Here is a 23,911-nt window from a genome sequence, read left to right on the forward strand (position 1 = left end):
AGTGAAGTCCTCATGAAACAACACGTAATCATATTGGGTAACACAGCGCCCAAAAAAGATGTGTTGCTATGGTGATCACAGTCTAGCTTATTCTCTGCTGTAAGTGGTTCCTAGAGTATGGGCAGCAGTGAGCGGTAGATTTGGTTGGCTTGGAAGGGAAGCAGGCTCAGCTCCGGATCATTGCAAGAATTTTAGGACAGCCATTCGTTTCAAGCTAACGTGTCGACATCTGGTCTAGATGGGGGGGGGGGGGGGGGGTACTGCCAAATGAACAGTGGGGTGTTCGCACCAATCCATTCAGCCACTTAATAACTTCCTGGATAGTGAGCTCCTTCAGGTTTCTGATAAAATGAAACGTGGGCTGTATCTTTTAATCTAAAATTAGATGCCAGTCATCAAATCATAGGTCAGGCAATTATCAGAATGGGTAATTAATGTCAGTGTAGAAGCAGGGTGAGGGTGTGCATTAATAAATTGAAGGACAGAGATATTTGGGTTATCAAAATCAGTCCTATTCTAATGTAATACAATTCCTTCACAATAGACAGATCTGCACACACACAAAGGAAAGGAGTTAAGGTTAAGTTCATGGTCTTTTATTGGAAAAAAAAAATTAAAAGACTAGCATGTACAACTTGGAATGAACTAAACTGAACAAGATGAACAGTCTAGAGAAGACTCAGGTGTTGAAGACCTTAGATGCGCTGTAGATTGATCAAAACCCACACTCAACCATGGTCAGAGTCGAGAAACAGAAGATAAAAACATTGACGATATAACCGCGTTTCCTTGCCAAAAAGACTTCCCCTAGCAGGTAAAAAGAGTCTGGAAAAACCACTCTTCAGCTCACCTCCCACCCCCTCGAATCATACCCAAAGTTCAACGCATAACAAGGAAACAGAAATCCAAATATTCCCAACATGCCAAACAGTTCTAAAATGATTTTTTTAATGATAATTTTCTTAAAAATATATTTTTGTAATTAAGCAAACTGCAAAGGTCCCATTCATTTCATCTCTATGCGAGTTTAGTATGACACACACACCCCCCCCATCTGAGCTCTTATCTCTTTCTCTCAACATAGACTGTACCAAAACCCCACGGCGGTACCCTCGAAACCGCTGTGGAATCAGAGTGAGCCCATTGGCTAGACTGCGTCACCAGTCTCAAGCTGCATGCATGAAGAACAGAAACAGGAAAAGAAAAGGCGATTGGTCAGCCCAAACGTTACCATTAGCAACAGGAACCAATAAGCAGTTTGCCAAGTGCTTTCTTTAGTTGTTGACGGTTTCGTTTACAGGTATTATTTCTGTTATTACTGATGTCTAACTCATCTTTGGGGACAGGACCACTAACCAGTACATGCAGATGTTTATTTTTTTAATTGTATTTATTTTTACTTTTATGTGGACTGATTTTTTCATTTTTCAACATTCAGTTATGTTTTCTATACAGAAACAGTATGAATAAATTTATATTTTTGCAAGAGGTAAGTAAAACATTTGACTGATTTTTTTTGTCTTCTAAGGTCAGGAGAAGGGTAGGGGAGCTTCATTTTGCTGTCATCATTTGTACAAACTCTGTGAACAAAACAAAAATCAGACATTAGGAGAATGAAGAGAAAACCACCAACCACTGATCAAGGCAGCAATTACATGTCAGATCCAGACAATCAATCAAAAAAATAATAATTGAAAGTCTCTTAAAGACAAATCATAATACAATTAAATCTTATGAAGACTGTTTACATAAGCCAAATATCCTATTAGAGAGAGATGGACCAATTCTATAAGAAAGGGATGAGAAAATAAGGGATCAGGACGACAGAACAGGTGGATCGGGCAGTAATAGGATGATCGCAGTAGAGTGAAGAGAGGGGGATCAGGATGGTAAAAAGGAGAGAAGAGGGAAATAAGAGTGAAGAGGGGGGGATCAGGCATCAGAAAATTAGAAGAGGATCAGGGCAATAGAAAAGGGATGAGGAGAAGGGGGAAAATAGGGATTGTAGAAAGGAATCAGGGTGTAAGAAAGAGAGAGAAGAGGGGGATGAGAGTGGTAGAGTGGGATCAGGTAGTAGAAAGGGATGAGGAATTAGAGCTGTAGAAAGGGATACGGGGAGCGGCAGAAAACCAAGACTGGCTGTACAGTAGGAGTTTGTGGGTGACAGCTCTACTGACTACAGTCCCCCATAAGGACACTGCTGTGATCTACTGTACACTCCTACACAGCAGAACGAAGCACTGTCCTCTTCCTACCTTCATAGTTGACCTGTCCGTCTCCGTCAATGTCGGCTTCTCTGATCATCTCGTCGACCTCCTCGTCTGTTAACTTTTCTCCCAGGTTTGTCATGACGTGACGGAGCTCTGCTGCACTGATGTAGCCATTCCCATCCTGCAAGGGAGAGATAGTGAGCGTGTGACATCTCACGGCAAACACAGGTCCAAAGGGAAACAGTTCCAAAGGGACTTTACCATACTAATTTAATGTATGCTTGCAGTATGCTCATTTTAGGACAGGCATGCATGCTACGTGTCATGGTACACTAGTGTGGATATTGGAACAAAGCCATGGTAGTCTTTTTACAAAGGGACTACCTTGTAACTGCGTATGCAGGAAGAGCAACCATACAGGATATCACTGATCATTAGGGCTAACCCCATTTAGTATACTGTTGTTTAGGCCGCTGGTCGCCCGAGATTTCTTTGGGTCAAGCAGTGGTTGGCACATGTCTGAGTGGACTGCTCCATTGTGGATGCTGTTTGGATGGCACGGTTCATCAGTCTAAGACACATACATTCATACCATACTGGTGCAACAAATGTAAAAATATATATTTTATATAACAAACGCATTTTCTCCTGCTTTGGATAGGGGCCGCTGTCCACGGTTCTGAAGCACATCAGTGCGCTGTTGATTTGGCCCCTTTTCCTAGCCCATGTTGCTAAGGCATAATAGCAAAGTTAACCAGCATATTGGTGTTGAGAACAATGCGGTTGAGACGAGAAAACAGCCCTTGCCTTAATTGTCAAATAAAATGTATTAGGACTAATCAATAGCCTGACTGTTAAAATGTGCCTGGCTTTAGGCTTAGTATAGCAGCCTTGTATAACCACCATTGAGCTGTAGGCCTAAGAGTGCATCCTTTTTAGTATAAATACCGTAACTTAGGCCTATACAGGCTACTGTATCAATCATTCATTTGTTCACGTCATGACAGCTGTGTGAGGACGTTGGCATGGGGGGGGTGGGTTTGTGACAGTCAAATACCTCTTCCCCCATTTTTCCTCTCTCTACCCTACTGATGACACATTTGCAAAACCCTTGGTTAACATAGATTCTGGGAACATCAGAAGGTGGGGGGAAATTAACTATATTCTGGTAATCCGACCAATGGAACATATGCGGTGGTACTTAATGAATATGATGTCAGTTCGATGTCATCTGAGACATTCTCATCAATGATAAGATTAAACTACAGTGGAAAGTCTACAGAGTTAAATCGGATTCACAAGGAATTGTTGTTCAATAAGAAATTATTCGTGATGGGATGAAATGTGATTTTAGCTTCTAAAATGTGAGATTTGGGTTTTCATAATAGGGCTCTGCTCAATCAGTGAAGGGACATGGGCTATAAAACTTTTCAAACACGCCCTCCTCTCCCTTCCTATATAAGCCCTTGACGACAATATAACCTCCTGTGCCAAGGACGACGGTCCGATGTCAGAATGGTTCAGATAATAACTTCAGAATGAAGCCAACATCAGCATGAACTTTGGTTGCAAATGGTATGAACTTTTGAAATCTTATTCACTACATAAGTGATGCCTCCTAGCCGTTGAGTTAGCAACCGCAGCTGCAAAACTAGGTTAGGAAGGAACAGACAGAGTATCCAGTCTACCACCCAACGACATTACTACATATTCAATTTACCAGAGACATTCTTCAAAGGACAAAGGACTTGGTTGGGCAACACGGCCTTCCATCTGTGTGATTAGTTAGGTATTTAGTAAATAAATAAACCCAATTTTGTATTGCTGACTCAACTTGTTAGCCAGGGTTCGTGCCGATAACGATTAATATTAACTGCTATTGATGTAAAATATTACTTGGTCTTTAAGAATTTATTCGAAAGTTAACAGCTCTATAAATATTATTTCGTGGTGCCCGACTCTAGTTAATTACATTTACATTATTAGCTCAATCAGGTAATATTAATTACAGAGAGATTATTTTATAGAATAGCATGTCACTTAATCCGGCATAGCCAAAGACACGACACAGCTTTCATGATTTGAAATGCAATCAAGCATTTTAGTTTTAAAATAAAGCGAGCCTTGAATAATAAGCTTATACAAACCGTTCCATTTCAGAAATTGCATTCAAATCGCTTAGTCTTTGCTCTGATAGTAGGCTTAACAAACAAAATGTTAGACTCTCTGGGAAGCTTATAATTTATGTAGTGTTGTTTACATTGTTCCAACCAGTCAGAAGTTGTCACCTATACAGTATCTGTTTGGCACACATATGCACGCAGCGGTTGCTCCTTACCATTCTCCTGACCTCCAGTATTTTCCACAACTAGTCAAGTTACACATCTGACTTCCCCTTTACCTCCTGAGCAACCAGTAAACATTCTGCCATATCAAATGTATATTTCATGTCCATTTTGCTGTCACGTGTTACAGTTCAAAGTTCGTTATAACCAATGTATTAATACGCTATAGGACAAGCCCCACTGGTGACATGCACGAGATACATGTATCACATAGAGAGGGAGCAAGGGTTGAGGGAAGAGTGTTTTTCCCTTAACAAATTAGGGATTTAGGTAACAAAGGGTGCTAGTCTCACAGTAACTCTGCCATATATATATAAAAAATTTAAAAAAAAGAGACCGGCATAATCAAATCAATTGCTGGTCAGACCCCCTCTCGGCATCTGTGTGCGTCTTAATTATTTCAAACAGTTCACTTAAAGCGTCAGACAAGCGCAGTGCATATAGTTAATTAAAAACACGTAGGATGTGTCAATATGTAAAATACACATTTTAACCAATTAATTGATGGAAAGAAGTCTTGGTCGACCAAGATTTTTTTATTTAGTTGGGGAGAGCCCTACCGATCATACACTGCTTGACAAACAGTGGAGAAATATAGATAAACAAATAAAGCAGTACATTTGGAAAGTCTTCAGACCCATTGACTTTTCCCACAGCCTTATTCTGAAATGGATGAAATAGTCCCCCCCAATTAGCACACAACACCCCATAATGTGAAAGCAAAAACAGGTTTGTAGAAATGCTTGAGTTCAATCTTGGTTTCATCAGACCAGAGAATCTTGTTTCTCATGATCAGAGTCCTTTAGGTGCCTTTTGGCAAACTCCAAGCAGGCTGTCATGTGCCTTTTACTGAGGAGTGGCTTCCGTCTGGCCAATCTACCACAAAGGCCTGATTGGTGGTGTGCTGCAGAGATGGTTGTCCTTCTGGAAGGTCCCCCCCCCCCCCATCTCATCTCCATAGAAGAACTCTGGAGCCCTGTCAGTCAGAGTGACCATCGGGTTCTTGGTCACCTCCCTGACCAAGGCCCTTCTCCTCCGATCGCTCAGTTTGACTGGACGGCCAGCTCTAGGAAGAGTCTTGGTGGTTCCAAACGTATTCCATTTAAGAACGATGGAGGCCACTGTTCTTGGGGACCTTCAATACTGCAAAAGAAATGTGGTACCCTTCCCCAGATCTGTGCCTCAACACAATCCTGTCTCGGAGCTCTACAGACAATTCCGTCGACGTCATTGATTAGTTTTTGACATTCACTGTCAACTGTGGGACCTTATATAGACAGGTGTGCCTTTCCAAATCCTGTCCAATCAATTGAATTTACCACTGGTGGACTCCAATCGAGTTGTAGAAACATCAAGGATAATCAATGGAAACAGGATGCACCTGAGCTCAAGTCTCATAGCGGAGCGTCTGAATACTTATGTAAATAAGGTATGTTTTATACATTTGCGAAAATTTCTAAAACCCTGTGTCATTATGTGTTGAGGATTTTCCATTTTAGAATAAAGCTGTAACATTAACAAAATGTGGAAAAAGTCAAAGGGCCTGAATGATTTCAAAATGCACTGTACATTGCTTAATCTCATACAATATCAACTCTGTAAACATGTAATCCCTCCCACAAGTACAGTAAAGACTGTACACACACACTAGGGCTGGTATACCATATTTTATATATACAGGTATTGATGCAGGGACCGGATTGGTTTTTACTTTACCTTCTATACCAGTAATTTAATGTTTGGTTTGTTAAATGTGATATGCCATCTGTAATGTTAATTTTTACTTTGCTACTTGACTCATCTGTCCACTCGCTCTCTCTGCTAATTTCCACACAGACCTAGCCACACCCCCTGTCACTCAAGGAGCACATTTGATGTTCCTCAACCACGAGACACTTGCGTTCAGTCTGCTTGGTCAATATAGCACATGCAACAATGTTGTTTCACTTTGACTCTTAATATAAACCCACCAGCATTCTATAATGGCACTATTAGTTAGTGTTTCTTATATCAGCAAACAGATAGGGCAACTTGTTAAGAAAGTACTAACTAAATCTTGAGACTAATTGTTAACCACTAATGCTAATAAATGTACTGAGTAAGAGCAAACGTAGCTAGCTAATACAGCCTGATAATACCAGTGACTGTAGACCTAAATCAGCATGTTGTTTGTGCAACAGTATCTTCTAAATCAGAGGAATATGCAAAGCAAGAATATGTTAGCTACATGAAGTAGCTAAGAGAAAACATGCAATGGAGCAAAAGCTTATAGGGTCCCCTAGGAAACGAGTATCAACACTTTAGTTCCTACCCTGTCAACTCCTCCCTGGCATTTTCATTTGTCGTCATCTCAAATACTGTATTCAAAGTGCCCACTAGTTTATTCTAACTATAGTATTAGAATAGTCATTCTATGTCCATGATTCCAACATTCTCTAATTCGCAAGTCAAATCACAATATTTGGTTAAAAATAAGTCCTAGATTATTTGCTCATATCGTGCAGCTCTACGTGGCAGTGGTGTAAAGTACTTAATTAAAAATACTTTCAAGTGCTACTCAAGTCATTTTTTTTGGTATCTGTACATTACTATTTTTGATCATTTTTACTTCACTACATTCCTAAAGAAAACACTGTACTTTTTACTCCATAGATTTTCCCTGACACCTAAAAGTACTCATTAGATTTTGAATGCTTAGCAGGACAGGAAATAGTCCAATTCACACACTTGACCAGGAATGTTCTCTTGACATCTACTGCCTCTGATCTGGAGGACTCACAAAACACAAATGCTTTGTTTGTAAATCATGTCTGAGTGTTGGTGTGCCCCTGGCTATCTGTAAATAAAAAATACAAATTGTGCCATCTGGTTTGCTTAATATAAGGAATTTGAAATTAGTTATACTTTTGATACTTAAGTACATTTAAAACCCAAATACTTTGACTAGTGTTTTACTGGGTGACTTTTACTTGAGTAATTTTCTATTACCTTATAATTTAAATTATTCTCAAGTAAGACAATTGGGTATTTTTTCCACCACTGCAATTGGAGTGCAGGAAATGTAGAAATGATGAGTGCTGAAATTTGTTTTGGTCGAAGTTGAATTGAACAGTATAAAAATCAAAATTAAGACTCATTGAAATCACTTAGAATGTATGTTGCCAGCCTAGGATCACTCACTACTCATAAAGCAAATGTACAACTTATTATTCAAAAACTAAAAATACTGTCTAAAAAAAATGTTTTTAAACAAATGAGATAACATATTTTTGCAATGTCGCCCAGCCCTAACACACACACACACACACACACACCACTGGCACTATCCTTACCTTGTCAAATACCCTGAACGCCTCACGAATCTCCTCCTCGCTGTCTGTGTCCTTCATTTTCCTGGCCATCATAGTGAGGAACTCTGGGAAATCAATGGTGCCGTTGCCTGGGGGGGGGAAGAGAAGCTTTATTTTTTTAAACAGAAAGAATTGAAAGTTGCTTATCAGGGATTTAAGCCCCTGTTGCAGTGGGCCATGCGTGGTCCAGAGTGGGCTGAGTACCACTACAACAGGCTCTGGAAGGGGTTGAGATGCCTCTAATACAAAGCAAAAGGGAGCCATGACAGGATCACAGAGAGCAGTGAAGGTCACTGGATCAGAACTTCAGGGGGTCTGGCTAAACCATTTGGAGCAGACACTCACACCAACACTGATCACATTTAACCTGGATTAGTCTTGGCTTGTCAAGGGTGTGTGACGGGGGAGGGGGGCTCCAGGTACAGTGGAGTGAGCTTGTGTGTGCGAGATCATGTGTGTTTCCTGGTTAAGACCATTCCTCTGAGCAGAGCTGTTCCCTCTCCTGACATACAGTTCCCCAGTGAATTAATGCATGTCTGTTCTGTTCTCCACTCCACATGTCCTCGTTCGCTCGGTATGTGTGTATGATATATACACAGACACGGAAGTTCACAGACACCTTAGCCAAATACATTTAAACTAATTTTCACAATTCCTGACATTTAATCATAGTAAAAATTCCCTGCCTTAGGTCAGTTAGTATCAACACTTTATTTTAAGAATGTGAAATGTCAGAATAGTAGAGAATGATTTATTTCAGCTTTTATTTATTTGATCACATTCCCAGTGGGTCAGAAGTTTACATGCACTGAATTAGTATTTGGTAGCATTGCATTTAAATTGTTGAACTTGGGTCAAACGTCAGGTAGCATTCCACAATACGTTGGGTGAATTCTCCAATTCCCCCCGACAGAGCTGGTGTAACTGAGTCAGGTTTGTTGACCTCCTTGCTCGCACACACTTTTTCCAGTTCTGCCCACAAATTTTCCATAGGATTGAGGTCAGGGCTTTGTGATGGCCACTCCAATACCTTGACTGTGTTGTCCTTAAGCCATTTTGCCACAACTTTGGAAGTATGCTTAGGGTCATTGTCCATCTGGAAGACCCATTTGCAACCAAGCTTTAACTTCCTGATTGATGTCTTGAAATGTTGCGTCAATATATCCACATAATTTTCCATGCTCATGATGTCATCTACTTTGTGAAGAGCATTAGTCCCTCCTGCAGCAAAGCACCCCCCACAACATGATGCTGCCACAGCTGTGCTTCATGACTGGGATGATGTTCTTCAGTTTGCAAAGAGGCACTGAGTTTGAAGGTTCGCCTTGAAATATATCCAGAGGTACACCTCCAATTGACTCAAATTATGTCAATTAGCCAATCAGAATCTTCTGAAGCCATGACATAATTTTCTGGAATTTTCCAAGCTGTTTAAAAAAAAGGCACAGTCAACTTAGTGTATGGAAACTTCTGACCTACTGGAATTGTGATAGTGAATTAAGTTAAATAAAATCAGTCTGTAAACAACTGTTGGAAAATGTACTTGTGTCATTCACAAAGTAGATCAGACTTTCCACAAATTTCTTGTTACACATATATACACACACACACACACACCTCTCATTCCACTAGCCACTTTAAACAATGCTACCTTATATAATGTTACTTACCCTACATTATTCATCTCATATGCATACGTATATACTGTACTCTATATCATCGACTGCATCCTTATGTAATACATGTATCACTAGCCACTTTAACTATGCCACTTTGTTTACATACTCATCTCATATGTATATACTGTACTCGATACCACCTACTGTATCTTGCCTATGCTGCTCTGTACCATCACTCATTCATATATCCTTATGTACATGTTCTGTATCCCCTTACACTGTGTATAAGACAGTAGTTTAGGAATTGTTAGTTAGATTACTTGTTGGTTATTACTGCATTGTCGGAACTAGAAGCACAAGCATTTCGCTACACTCGCATTAACATCTGCTAACCATGTGTATGTGACAAATAAAATTTGATTTGATTACGTATAGAGGGCAGTGTAGTACAGACTGACTGTTCCCCAGTGTGTGTTACTGTTGCAGTCTAGACAGGGCGGGCCGAGTCCCTCCTTATGTATAACGCACAGACTGGGTGTTTCAACTCCCCCATTGAGTGAATGGACGGGTACTACCGTGTGTGTAAACAGGGTGTACCACGGCTGCGCAGAGCTCCTTCCCTGGGCCCTCAGAGAATGTGCATCCCAGCAGAGCAGAGCTCAGAGTGGATTATGTCATGGATTTCACTAGGCCATTATTACCTGCTGCCATTATTCAACTGGCTTTGTTGCAGGCAGTCGCTAGGTCTGACTGACCTAAATAGTGACAGTCAGTCATTATAATCAATGCAAGTACTCCCAGTCCCAGCACTAAGACAAGTTAGGCCGTGGATAAACATGTCCATAACTCTATCAATAAGAATCGATGTTCATCACTGTTGGGTTCACTTCCAGAAGGGAGAGCAGGGAAGTGACCGAACACACCCACATCTGCATTATAACATAGCCCAAGGAGATGGGAGTAGTACATCGGTCTTGCTTAAATTCCCAGCTTTTACAGAAATTCCCTTCTTGCTTATTCCCTCCAGGAATCCACCACACAGGGATTTCTGTAAAACCTGGGAACTTTACAACCCTAGTAGGATCCACTCCACAGGGATGTTTCCCTATAGGTACATATCTAGGATCAGCTTCCTCTTCTCTAACCTTAACTATTAGTGGGAAAAATACGCGTTCTGGTGCAACTTCACCCTACACCGTAGCAGGTGGAACCAACTCACCATCAGCATCGACCTCGTTGATCATGTCCTGCAGCTCTGCCTCGGTGGGGTTCTGTCCCAGCGACCTCATGACGGTGCCCAGCTCTTTGGTTGTGATGGTGCCATCGCCGTCTTTATCGAACAAGGAGAACGCCTCCTTGAACTCTGCAGAGAAGACAGCAACAGTTAGTTGTGTCCAAAATAAGGAAAGATCACAGCTGAGCTACATTAAAGAACTTGATTAGACAGTCACTGACTACTCATAATGTATGCCATTTAGCAGACACTTATCCAAAGCGACTTAGTCATGAGTACATAGAATTTAGGTATGGGCCATCTCATCTAGGTTACATTTGTTAATTGGATTGAGTTACATTTTCAAGCAATAATATTAAAAAATAATAAAAAAAAAAAAAAAAAATCACACCTCAGTTTGACCTCATGGGCTATGATATGGCGACGGCTTGAAAAGATTACATTTGTTTATTGTAAAGTTGAGTGGCTAAAAAGTCTCGTCAACAACAGGCATGTCTGCCAGGTCTCAGTCTGCCATTACATCCAGAGCAGGAATGTCAAGCAGCCGTCCAGAGCTAGCTAGCCGACATGCCTCACGCAAATGAAATATTCACACAGCTGAAAACTGAAATGTGTGCGTGCATGTGCGTTGAACTGTTTACCGGCAATCTGCTCCTCTGTTAGTTGGTCGGCCTGAGAGGGGGGGGGGGGCAGAAAGAGGGAGGGAGAGAGGAATAATTAAAAAAAAAAGATCAATGGCTTGGTATTGTGACTAAAGACTGAACACAAGCAGCACTACAGAAAAATTGACCCACTTCTTCCTTCCCAGTCCACCTCTGAGCAACAGTATGTACACAGTGATCTCTGAGCAACAGATACAATACTACAAAGTCTAGGCATTGATCCAGCTAAGGCAGAGCAGAGAATACAGTAACCTGATGTTGAAAACACACGGTCAGGCTGCCTGTCTACTCTGTGACTGCTGAGCTACATTGCACATTAATGCCATGGAGGAAAGGCCAGACATTTCCCACTTGAATTTAAGATACTCCTGCATTGTGTGTATGTAGGCCAGGACTACAGTTAAGACACTGACAGTCACCTACACAGACTCATATACACTTCAAGCCAAACCAGCCATGTTTCCCACAAAATCTGATATCACTCATTCAACTACACAGGTGTACTGACCAAAATGACTGACAATAAGAAAGCAACAGAAGGGCAGGCTAACTGGTTAATCTAGACTCGAGCCCGTTTCTCTGCTTACACACCACCGGCGTCCCCCCTCATCACGCAACCAGTTTCAGCTCCCTTATCATTCATACAGAGGGCATAGAGTTTGGGGACCTGAAACTCGCCAAAGTGCAGGTCGGTTAGGTCAGCCACCAGCTTCTTTGCCTTAGGCTGGTCCTGCCAGGTGTCCGCCTTCCTCGCGTCTGGCTTGCCGCCCAGACATAGATTACCCTTCTTCGGCTTTCCATCGAACACCCCAGCCTTGGAGGAGAGGGCATTCATGGCCTCCCGCACAATCACCAGCCCCTCAGCCAGGCACTCTGCCCGCTTGGCATTCATGTTGCCTTGGCGCCTGACGTCCACCAGTTCAGTCTTGGTAACATGCAGGCCGTTCTTCATGTCCTGGACCTCTTTGACCACGTTGTCGATGCGACTGTTGATGGAGTCCACCAGCATCTGTAAGAAGGTCTTGAAGTTCCTCTCCTGCTGCTCAATCAGCTCCTTGTAGAAGAACTGCTGCTGGTCCAGAAGCTCATACACCATGGACAGAGAAACCAAGTCATCATCCTGGTAGCAGTGTGTCTTCTTGGGCAACATGGTTCTCTTACTTCTCCTCAGCCTGCCTGTCTGGAGCTATGTTGGTCAGTTCTCTGGCTCCGAGACGTGGGGAGCAGTGTCAAGCTGTGTCAAGTCTCTGGGAGTGGGGCTCAGCTGGCTGAACTTAGCACCAGACAGAGAGGAGGACTAGACTGACCAATATTGAAACAGGGTTTACCTGACCTGAAGCAGGCTACTGTGGCAGTGATGTGACTGACTGGCTACCTCCCACTGTAGTGGCAGCCTAACAAACATGTGAAAGTTAGGATATCCAAATACAGAGAGCAGCCCCATGGGTCGTTTCAACAAGCTCTGGGGTTGATGTATCGTGTCGTGCTTTTCGCCACCTCGCAATCTGGGCTGTCAGCGTGGTGGTATGGTTACAGAAACCAACAAGGGGCCCTGGAGGATCATTTCCATGATTAAAGCCAGGTCATGTGGTGCTTAGGGCCCCCCACCAGGTTGGTGAGACAGAGAGAGCATCGAGGGTCAGAGGATAGATGCTGATGGCTCCCTGTCTGGCAGCCCCACACACACACACAGAGCCTGGCAGGGGCTGACTGTCACATCAAGGTGTCAGGTCTATTGTACAGTCACTGTCAACTAACCCCTCTGATAGATTGGCTTTCATCTAAGCTATACCTTGGCTTTGTTTCTCTGAACCATCAGCAGTATTGTTTGGCAGTGTCCCCAGAGGGGAGGTCCTCCTCCTTACCCCTGCTGGCTCCTCAGGGCTAGCACAGTACAGCCTCAGCCTACAGGACCTCAGCCAGGAACACCCTTCTTCCCTCCAGCACCCCAGGCAGGGAACAAGACCCCTAACACACACTCACGCCACTATACACACAGCCACACACCCATCTGCCAGGAATCTGACCTGGATTCACAAGCGCAACACAACCTCCCCAGGAATCTGGCCTCCATATGAGAACTAAAAACAGCATAGCTGCTGATCAGCGTGGTATTGCCACTTTCACACAACATTGACAAATGATCCCCGAGGGCCATGTGGTGGTAGAGTAGTGCCACAGAGAAAAACATCTGTGAGTGATAGGCTTCTTGTCACTGCCATGTCCAGTTTGTGCGTCTGCCCACATGACTAAAGCTCCACTTTCCTCCTGAACACATCACATAGGCCTGTAGCAGAGGGATGGAGTTAATCAGACACTACCATATCGTATGAGCGTGTGATATAATGTGCAGTGATATCACGGGGCATAGTAATCCTCTAGGCTATATGATCACATACACCAAACACACCCTTGCTCATCAATCGCTTGCAGAAATATTCAACACATTGGTTATTGCTACTTAATGTTGAATGGCATGAACATGGTAAATGTGCAACTTTGTCACAGAATGGTATATAGCAAAGGCTTTTTTCATGCATTAGAATCACCCTACTTTGGATAAATAATTATAATTTGAGCTGGTTGTCCGCACTCGGAGTTGGGAGGCTCTGCTAAGACAGTCAGTCACCCTGCATGTATACTAACAAAGCCTGTGGCCATTCAATGCCAGTAAAGCGAGAGAGAAAAAGTCCAGTCACAGTAATGGCATTTTTTTCCTACATCGTGTCAAAATACCAACTAATAGAGCAGATAATCTCAGAGTCCATCTTTTAGCCATTTCTGCATGGAAACACACAATTCATTTCCTGGTCATGGCACACAACAGGACGCCGTGTAAAGGTCAATGACTCCACAACTACAGCAGAGAGCACAGAGGACCCACAATCTTTCCGTTCACGCCTTCACAGCACACAAACAAACACACATCTAAAAAGATTTGATTGATTGGGTGTGGTGGGCAAACATCCGAGCAAGGGCCAAAACAGTGGACCCAGTGTACCCAGGCCAGTGGGCACACTGATGTGTGTGTCCATATGAAAGGCTTCATTCAGTCTACAATCAGGAGCTTTGTTATCACTACTTCGGTGGAGACATTCCTTCCATGCTTTCAGAGAAACAATGTGTGCATTGAGCACAATAACATCATTTACTTAGAGATTAATGTTTTCACGCTGTCTTCCTGCTGCTTATACAGCACAATTAAGCCCCCCAATTTAGGCAGGCGAGAGATCTCATGGACGTTGATCCTCCCGTGACAACCGTAAAGTTAATTACGAACGGGAAAACCACATGATATTCAATACATTGTTCTCCATCCGTGTATAAAAAGTGATAAGACCAAGGCACAAGTCAAGCATATGCATGTCCAGTCAGAGATAGGGCAGCTATTCTAAAAGTATTACCATAGAGGCTATATCATCACTTTCGATCTCACACACAACAATGGCGCAGATTACATTTTCGATTAAATAGAGAGTCCATAAATGACCGGAAACCGTGATAAAAATAACAAGTCCATAAACGATTTGTAAGCATTGAAAAGTGAGATAAGCAGATTGAAATCAAACGTCATTAATATTCCACCAAGTAGCCTATAGTTCCATAGATGGGGTTCCCCTGATGTTTCCAGAGGCCAAAAGATACATGAAACGACACATTTACATCGTTCAGACTAGTAACAGAACCTGAAAAAGATTGATAATATATCAAATGATACGATCAAGTGCATTGCTGAATCAGATCAAAGTCGCCTAATAAAAAATAAAAAATGCAACATCGTGTCAAAAGTATTTAATCATTTATATAATTCTGAATGTTAGTGATTTTCTGGGGGGCGGGGGGGTAGACACAGCAGCATGCACTGGTCCCTCGAACAGCATCAACAGATCGCTACATTCGTTCGCCTGCCTGTGCATGTGGAAGTGACAGAAATCTCAAGGGTTTCACAGCTTCCGTTTGATCAACATTGGATAGCTCACATTTTCTGTTACATGACAGTAACACGTAACATTACCGGCTCATAACACCGATTTTGTTAAACATTAAAATCAAACTGCGCCTGATTCACTGACGCGTATAGTTAGGTATGGTTCGCTGACATGATGAAAGCCATTGCCTCGATTATCAGCCTAAAATAAACTTCTTAAAGAGTTATCATGCGTCTTATATCCGACCAATATGAATTGTAGCCTCCAATAAAGATATGACACCCAACAATCTGACAAGCCAGCAATCGACGCATGCTCACTCTAACCGTTCATCGTTTCACGCGAATCCTCCTCTGCAGGCAAACTTTGCATTCCTGCCTTTCATTATAGTTTACCTAAAAAGGATATTTCGAATCAATCACAAAATATTATACTTACCATGTCTGACGGCGCTGGATGGGTTGGTTGGTTTGTTTTCTAAAACTAGACTACGAGACTGACCAGCTCCCGTGGACCTCTAATGATGGGCTGAAGTTGTGTAGTTCTCGCGATCTGTGTCTATATAGCTTGGTGTATTCCTCCGCCGCTGAAAACCGTCCTCACTCACTTCCGCATTTTCCCACTGCAGGACAGGCAGCCTGGATCCCTCACTCCTCAGCATCAACTTGCCTAGCAGAGATTCATTGGCACTAAATAAAGCCATTGACCACACACAGCACAACAGTGACACTTACATGGTGAAAGTAGGCTACTTACACACTCAACTATTCATACATCTACATTTGACCAACCATTCCTTTATTTTTGCATTGTAGATGAGCAGCACCAGATAGATATTTATATTTCAAAGGAAAAGGTACACATATGCATTACATTATTTTATTGGTGCATATGGCGATAATGATAATCTGAGAATATAATAGATTTATTTCAACAGATGATAGAGCTGGGAAAGTAAAAACATATAGTGGTTCAAAGTTTCATGACAAATTAACCATTTAAACTTCTGCAACAGAAGTAGGCAAGTGTATTAATATTGAATTCATATTAATTCCCCAATATCAGTCATTGACAAATGTACCAATAATGGAGTTTTATAGTTGGACTCCTTGGTAATACAACTGGTGAAAATAAAATATTTATTTCCAATGTTTTGCAAACTCAGAACCAACTTGCTTCCAGAAGATTTCATGATATCCTAAATCTGTAATTTCTTCCAATAATGAAAGCATGAGATAGAGAGCATACCTTAGTAGGGGATCCATATTCAATATCTATAGCCTATTCTTTGTTATTCTCAAATAAAGTGAAAAGCATATATTCAGTTCATGCATTTGTATTTTGATCGGTGTGTGCAAATAATTACTAGGTTGTGTATCTCAATTCTGCATGCTGTTTGTGATAATACAAAACCTAACACATAAGGTGTTACAAAAAAACAGTTGCAAAAAAAACAGTCAATTGTTGACATAGGCAGAGAATAGGTTGTGGCAGCGGCTTTGGTCCTTTGGCAAACAGTACAGATTGTAGATTACTTCGACAAAATGTATGTCTGTGCACTGTAAAGTACTGAATGCAACCCGTGCCTATGAATTGGCAGGTTTCTGATGAGCTCGAGCTGGAACACAGGCGCTCTACTTTTTGCAACGCACTGTTTTATCTCTGCGGAAGAATACTTTAGAACACACGGGCCTGTCTCTTTGTTGACGCTGGAGAAATTGCGGTTATTTTTGAGACGGCGCTGCTCATTGGCTACTGTGGACCTGCAATATTCTGTTCACTGTACGAGCGCCTAAGATTGGCTACGTTGGATCTGCAATGCGTCAAGCAATGGCGCCTAATGTTACCTCAGTGGTTTTGGAAAATGGTGTAACCGGACAGTCTACGTTGTAACACAGAGTATTTTTGCAATACTGTAATAATTGCTTACGACAAGACGTTTCTTTCAGTCTTTGTAGTTTCCTCCTCACCTGGCAAGGGCTCGATTTGAGTTTTTCGGGAGGAGTGGTGGTGATAGGCGATTGGTCACCGTAAACATACACGGAACATGTAGTCGCGGAATTTTAAATGGCGGGTTTCGATGAAGTCATAGAATTACAATATTAGAAAGCTTGTGCTGATTCCAAGTATTTTTTGTAAATTAGACCAGTACTGGATACAAAAATCAAGATTTACCAATTTACTATGGCTAAACAAACTGTTTAATAGTAATGATGATTGATTTTAGACAATTATCTCGCAGCCTGCAACAATCAATGGACTGGCAAACCATTGAATTAACGATGAATCCCAACAACATTCACGCTTTAATCAGTTTATGGAAGTGACTGATTGATTCATGCTCAAAGATGAATAGGCTAAACTAAATCATAAAATGTGCCATCAAGATAACATGATTTAGCCTAAAATTATAGCTACTACCCCTCCAACAAACCACAGTCGCTTCCGAGATGACGTCATAGTTATCCGACTGTTTACATGCAGAGGAGAACAACACATGGCTCTATTTCCAGCTTTTGTACGATTATCAAATACAAAACCTGAGAATGCACCTAAAGGTAATACCCAAAATGTTTATTTATGTTTAAGAGATCTAGTGAAAGTAAACGCAAGTGCGACGTTTCTGCCTTTGACAGAACGTATTAAAAGAGCTGTCAGTGTCAGCTTGATAGTTGATCTAGTTTGTTAGTTAAATAGCTCCCAACACAATTTTACTATAGCTACCTAAGTGTCTTTGCCATCGGTAACACAGTCTGCTCGTAACATAGCTGACGTCCCCCCAAAATGCAAAACCCTAACCCATTGACACAGTGCGAGAACTAATTGCGATTGATTAGACATGCCTCCTCTCTCTCCTCGGAACGAGAATGGCTGAGCAATCAAAGTTTCTGCACCGACGATGTTCTTTCTGTCCACCAGCGACCAGCAGAAACAAGATGTTATTATCATAAAATTCTTTAATCGTTATTCAGTTATTTCCCTACCTCTGTGACATAATAGTATTTCATGCTCCATTGTACAGGAGACAGGATAAGGCATTCTGCCCTCTTTGAGAAGCACTGGAGGTTTTATCGAGTGGCTTTGTGTGTTGGGATGTGGGATGGTATGATCTGAGCATTGACCGTTGTTGAGAGTTTCACCCAAAAGTCAATAGCTTGTGGTATTTGTACTTAAATATTTACTACTAACATTTCTGACAGACAGCAGATAGGGAGGATAAGAATGGCTACCCATCCAAGAAGAATAAAAAGAAGAAGAAGAATAAAAAGAAGAAGCACAAGAAGAAGAATGGAGAACCCTCTACAGCAAGCAGTGGCTCATATTCAAATACTATCTACTCCAGTGATCTCCTGAAAAAGGCTGAGACTACACCTCACACGTATGACCTCACTCCCTTTGTTCCCACTGAGACCCAGTCACTCAGGTTTACATGCTCTGGTAGGGATTTCAGGACTGGGCTCAAATGTATAAAGCATCTCAGAGTAGGAGTGCTGATATAGGATCAGTTGGACAAGGGGTGAACTGTTCCTAGACCAGCACTCCTACCCTAGGATGCTTTTTAAATACATGCCCATGACTGGTAATACTGTACAAGTTGTTGCTGGGTAGGACTGAGATTAAGTGTCTGTGGCTCAGTGCGTTACAGGAGGTCTACTCTGGGTGTCTAGGCTGACTGCCAGTTGAAGGAGCTCTTCTTGACAGACTCTGAACTAACTACGACACACACACACACACGTCTTTATGCCTCTCTTTCAGGGACAGACTCCTAAACAGGAGACTTGTGTAAGTCGTCTTTGAAGCTACAGTTAAATTAGCCTAATGTTAGGATTATGTTTTGGATCTGTACTGTACTACCAATGTTTTACAACTAATCTGTGCTTTACTATCAATGTTTTCTGACTTAAAAGTACACCATTATATTTGAGCTCTGTACTCTACTCTTATTGTATTTGTATTGTATTTTTATACAATCATGAAAACACTAACTTGTTACATGTCAGCCAACTCTTCTTTCGAGGTGTATACTCTGCATTGATCCTAACGGTGTTGTTCTTTCTGTCTATAGTGAGGAGGTGCAGTGTCAGCTGGAGGGGGAGGGGTCTTTTGTGTGGCTGGACGACCTCTAGACCCCTACCGATTGGCCCTTCTGCGTGGACAGAAGAGCAGACATTTCCAACTTGGAGTAAAAATTGCTCTACAGAGAAGACATCGCTCGGTAGGTAACCTCCCTTCCACTGCACCACTGCAGCACATTCCACTCTTCGTCTCTCCCCTTCACTCCCCCCTCATCTCTGCACCACTACAGCCATATCAGCTCTTGTGTAGCCGCTCATCAGCCATCATCTGCCCACTCTTACCCTGTCCATGCTAGTGAGCTGAACAGAGCTGAGCCAAGCTAAACGATACTGCACTGGCCTGGCAAATAAAATATCTGAGCCAGCACAGTCCGGTTCAGGTTGGCACAATAGTGTGAAAAGGGTATCTGTTGGCCAGCAGCCTGGTTCTGCTCCGAACTCAAGGTCAGTCAGAGAGGGAGTCAGTCAGCTCCAGCTGCAGGTGCCAGAGCCTTCATTACAGTCCGCATCATCATGGGGGGGGGGGGGGGTTGATAATAAATGCTGCACTGAGAGTTTTGGGTCTGCAGCCCTGCAGTAATCCATATCTCACAGGTGGTTTTACTACTTCAGCCCTCTGCCTGCCTGCAACCCACAGTCAGGGTGCGGAAGTGAAAGAGTTCACCTGCTGTAAATTCCTTCCTTCCTGTCAGAGCGCTTCTTAGATATAAGCTATGTGTCCTAGTGAGTTTAATAATAGGATGTATGCTTGTGGAGGGGTATATAGAAAGTGCTTGTGGAGGGGTATATAGAAAGTGCTTGTGGAGGGGTATATAGAAAGTGCTTGTGGAGGGGTATATAGAAAGTGCTTGTGGAGGGGTATATAGAAAGTGCTTGTGGAGGGGTATATAGAAAGTGCTTGTGGAGGGGTATATAGAAAGTGCTTGTGGAGGGGTATTTAGAAAGTGCTTGTGGAGGGGTATTTAGAAAGTGCTTGTGGAGGGGTATATAGAAAGTGCTTGTGGAGGGGTATATAGAAAGTGCTTGTGGAGGGGTATATAGAAAGTGCTTGTGGAGGGGTATATAGAAAGTGCTTGTGGAGGGGTATATAGAAAGGGCTTGTGGAGGGGTATATAGAAAGGGCTTGTGGAGGGGTATATAGAAAGGGCTTGTGGAGGGGTATATAGAAAGGGCTTGTGGAGGGGTATATAGAAAAGGCTTGTGGAGGGGTATTTAGAAAGTGCTTGTGGAGGGGTATATAGAAAGTGCTTGTGGAGGGGTATATAGAAAGTGCTTGTGGAGGGGTATATAGAAAGTGCTTGTGGAAATTCTACACCCCCTTGAATTTTTTTCTCATTTTGTTGCGTTAGAAAGTGGGAATAAAATAATAGATTTAATTGTAATATATTGTCATTGAGCTACACAAAATACTCCATAATGTCAAAGTGAAAAGACAATGACACAAATCTTTACAAATTAATACAAATGTATTAACTAAAATATAATTGTTGCATACTCTAAGTATTCATTCCTTCTGTTCAGGCAAGCATAAATTAGTTCAGAAGTAAAATTTGGCTTAACAAATCACATAAGTTATATATTCTGTGTGAAATAATAGGGGTTGATATGATTTTTGATTGACTTACCCTTCTTCTGTCTCCTAAACATTCAACATCTGTAAGGTACCTCAGTAAAGTATTGAATTTCAACCACAAATTCAACTGCAGAGACCAGGGAGCTTTTTGAAAGCCTCATAAAGAAGGGCAGTGATTGGTAGATGGGTAACAGTAACAAATCCGACATTGAATATATCTTTAAGCATGGGACCATTGGAGATTTCAATAGCTACAGAGTTCATTGGCTTTGATAGTAGAAAACTGAGGATGGATCAACAACATTGTAGTGACTCCTCAATAATGACCGACATGACAGAGTGGAAAGAAGAATACAAATATACAGTGCCTTCAGAAAATATTCATTCCCCTTGACTTATTCCACGGTTTGTTGTTACACCCTGAATTTAAAATAGATTTGTTTCTGAACCATCTACACTACACACAATACCCCATGTTTTTATTTTTGCAAAGGATTTGAAAAATTAAATACAGAAATATAATATCAATATCAATATTTACATGCAGTACCAGTCAAAAGTTTGAACATGCCTACTCATTCCAGGGTTTTTCTTTATTTGTACTATTTTCTACATTGTAGAATAATAGTGAAGACATCAATACTATGAAATAACACATGGAATCATGTAGTAACCAATAAAGTGTTAAACAAATCAAAATCTATTTTATATTTAAGATTCTTCAAAGTAGCCACCCTTTGACTTGATGACAGCTTTGCACAATATTGGCATTCTCTCAACCAGCTTCATGTGGTAGTCACCTGGAATGCATTTCAATTAACAGGTGTGCCTGGTTAAAAGTTAATTTGTGGAATTTCTTAATGCGTTTGAGCTAGGGCTGGGCGGTATACCGTATTTTACTATATACCGGTATTTTTGCACGGAACTGTTTGGGTTTTTATTTTACCTTCTATAACGGAATTTGAATGTTCGGTTTGTTAAACGTGATACGCCGTATGTAACATCCGTTTTTATATTTTAACCCGCTGCATCAAATCAAATTTTATTGGTCAAATACTCATGGTTAGCAGATGTAAATGCGAGTGTAGCGAAATGCTTGTGCTTCTAGTTCCAACAGTGCAGTAATATCTAACAAGTAATCTTACAATTCCCCAACAACTACCTAAAACACACAAATCTAAAGGGGTGACTGAGAATATGTACATATAGTATATGGATGAGCGATGGCCGTTCGGCATAGGCAAGGTGCAGTAGATGGTATAAAATACAGTATATATATCTGATATGAGTAATGTAAGATATGTAAACATTACTAAAGTGTCATTATTTAAAGTGGCATTGTTTAAAGTGACTAGTGATCCATTTATTAAAGTGTCCAGTGATTGGGTCTCAATACAGTATATACATGTGATATGAGTAATTTAAGATATGTAGGCATTATTTAGAGTGGCATTGTTTAAAGTGACCAATGATCCATTTATTAAAGTGTCCAGTGATTGAGTCTCAATGTAGGCTGCAGCCTCTCTGAGTTAGTGATTGCTGTTTTGCAGTCTGATGGCCTTGAGATAGAAGCTATTTCTCAATCTCTCGGTCCCAGCTTTGATGTACCTCGCCTTCTGGATAATAGCGGTGTGAACAGGCCGTGGCTCGGGTGGTTCTTGTCCTTAATGATCTTTTTGGCCTTCCTGTGACATCGGGTGTTGTAGGTGTTCTGGGTGGCAGGTAGTTTGCACTCGGTGATGCTTTGGGCAGACCGCACCACCCTCTGGAGAACCTTGCTGTTGAGGGCGGTTCAGTTGCCTTACCAGGCCGTGGTACAGCCCGACAGGATGCTCTCGATTGTGCATCAGTAAAAGTTTGTCAGGGGTTTGGGTGACAAGCCAAATTTCTTCAGCCTCCTGAGGTTGCCTGTGTGGGTGGACCATTTCAGTTTCTATGTGATGTGTACGCCCTGGAACTTAAAACTTTCCAACTTTTCTACTGCTGTTCCCTACGATGTGGATGGAGGGGTGCTCCCTCTGCTGTTTCCTGACGTCCACGATCATCTCCTTTGTTTTGTTGACGTTGAGTGAGAGGTTGTTTTCCTGACACCACATTCCGAGTGCCCTCACCTCCTCCCTGTAGTAGGCTGTCTCGTCGTTCTTGGTGATCAAGCCCACTACTGTTATGTTGTCTACAAACTTGATGATTGAGTTGGAGGCGTGCATGGCCACACAGTCGTAGGTGAACAGGGAGTACAGGAGAGGGCTGAGCACACACTCTTGTGGGGCCCCAGTGTTGAGGGTCAGCGAACTTGAGTCATCTCTCTTTCTCTCTCGCTTTCTCTCTCGTTCTCTCTCTCGCTCTCTTTCTCTCTCTCTCACGCTTTCCACACAGATCTAGTCCCACCCCCTGTCACTCAAGGAGTGCATTTGTTGTTGCTTGACGACAACAATGTTGTTTCCACTTTTGATCTTAATATAAATCCACAAGAATTCTATAATTACAATATTAGTTTGTGTTTCTTACATCTGCAAACAGCTAGTTTGTATTTTCTTAGCAAGTTAAGCTAAATTGTGTTAGCCACTAATGCTAATCATTAGTTAGCTGTCTCGCTAATAAAGTACTGAGTCAGAGCAAATGTAGCTAGCTAATACAGCCTGATACCAGTACTGGTGGAGGAGGCTTAAATTAGCATGTTGTTTGTGCAACAGTATCTTCTAAATCAGGGGTGAGGGATTTAAAAAAAATACATGAAAAACAACAGCTAAAGTTTTTTCAAATTAATTTTTAAAACAAATGTATTTATGAATTGGCTCGGGGGCCTAATCAAACGGTCTCATTGGCCGTATACGGCCCAGAGGCCGGATGCCCCCCATACCTGTTCTAAATCAAAGAGGAATAGGCGAAGCATGAATATGTTGGCTATATGAA

The 23,911-nt window shown here is 41.8% G+C and overlaps 2 protein-coding genes across 4 annotated transcripts; one reads left to right on the top strand and one right to left on the bottom strand.

Annotated features, from left to right (window-relative positions):
- Window positions 1–580: 580 nt before the first annotated feature.
- LOC135508031 (calmodulin-1) lies at window positions 581–15,916 on the bottom strand. Its single transcript, XM_064927928.1, has 6 exons — window positions 15,788–15,916; window positions 11,400–11,430; window positions 10,744–10,887; window positions 7,888–7,994; window positions 2,256–2,391; window positions 581–1,580 (listed from the first exon to the last, which is right to left on the bottom strand). The coding sequence occupies exons 1-6, from the start codon at window positions 15,788–15,790 to the stop codon at window positions 1,552–1,554; spliced, it is 450 nt and encodes a 149-aa protein (XP_064784000.1). The 5' UTR covers window positions 15,791–15,916; the 3' UTR covers window positions 581–1,551.
- A 1,163-nt stretch (window positions 15,917–17,079) lies between these two features.
- On the top strand, window positions 17,080–19,504 carry LOC135508032 (translocation protein SEC62-like). 3 transcript variants are annotated; one of them, XM_064927929.1, is made up of 4 exons: window positions 17,080–17,907; window positions 18,550–18,728; window positions 19,106–19,132; window positions 19,416–19,504. In XM_064927929.1, exons 1-4 carry the CDS (start codon window positions 17,896–17,898, stop codon window positions 19,474–19,476), a joined length of 279 nt encoding a protein of 92 aa, XP_064784001.1. In that variant the 5' UTR covers window positions 17,080–17,895; the 3' UTR covers window positions 19,477–19,504. The 3 variants fall into 3 exon arrangements, 2 of the variants coding, with proteins under 2 accessions (XP_064784001.1, XP_064784002.1); XR_010450741.1 differs by having other exon boundaries at window positions 17,082–17,907; window positions 18,986–19,132; XM_064927930.1 differs by lacking the exon at window positions 19,106–19,132 and having other exon boundaries at window positions 17,084–17,907.
- The last annotated feature ends 4,407 nt before the right edge of the window (window positions 19,505–23,911 follow it).

Source organism: Oncorhynchus masou, chromosome 21, assembly GCF_036934945.1.
Source record: "Oncorhynchus masou masou isolate Uvic2021 chromosome 21, UVic_Omas_1.1, whole genome shotgun sequence".
NCBI classification, from domain to species: Eukaryota; Metazoa; Chordata; class Actinopteri; order Salmoniformes; family Salmonidae; genus Oncorhynchus; species Oncorhynchus masou.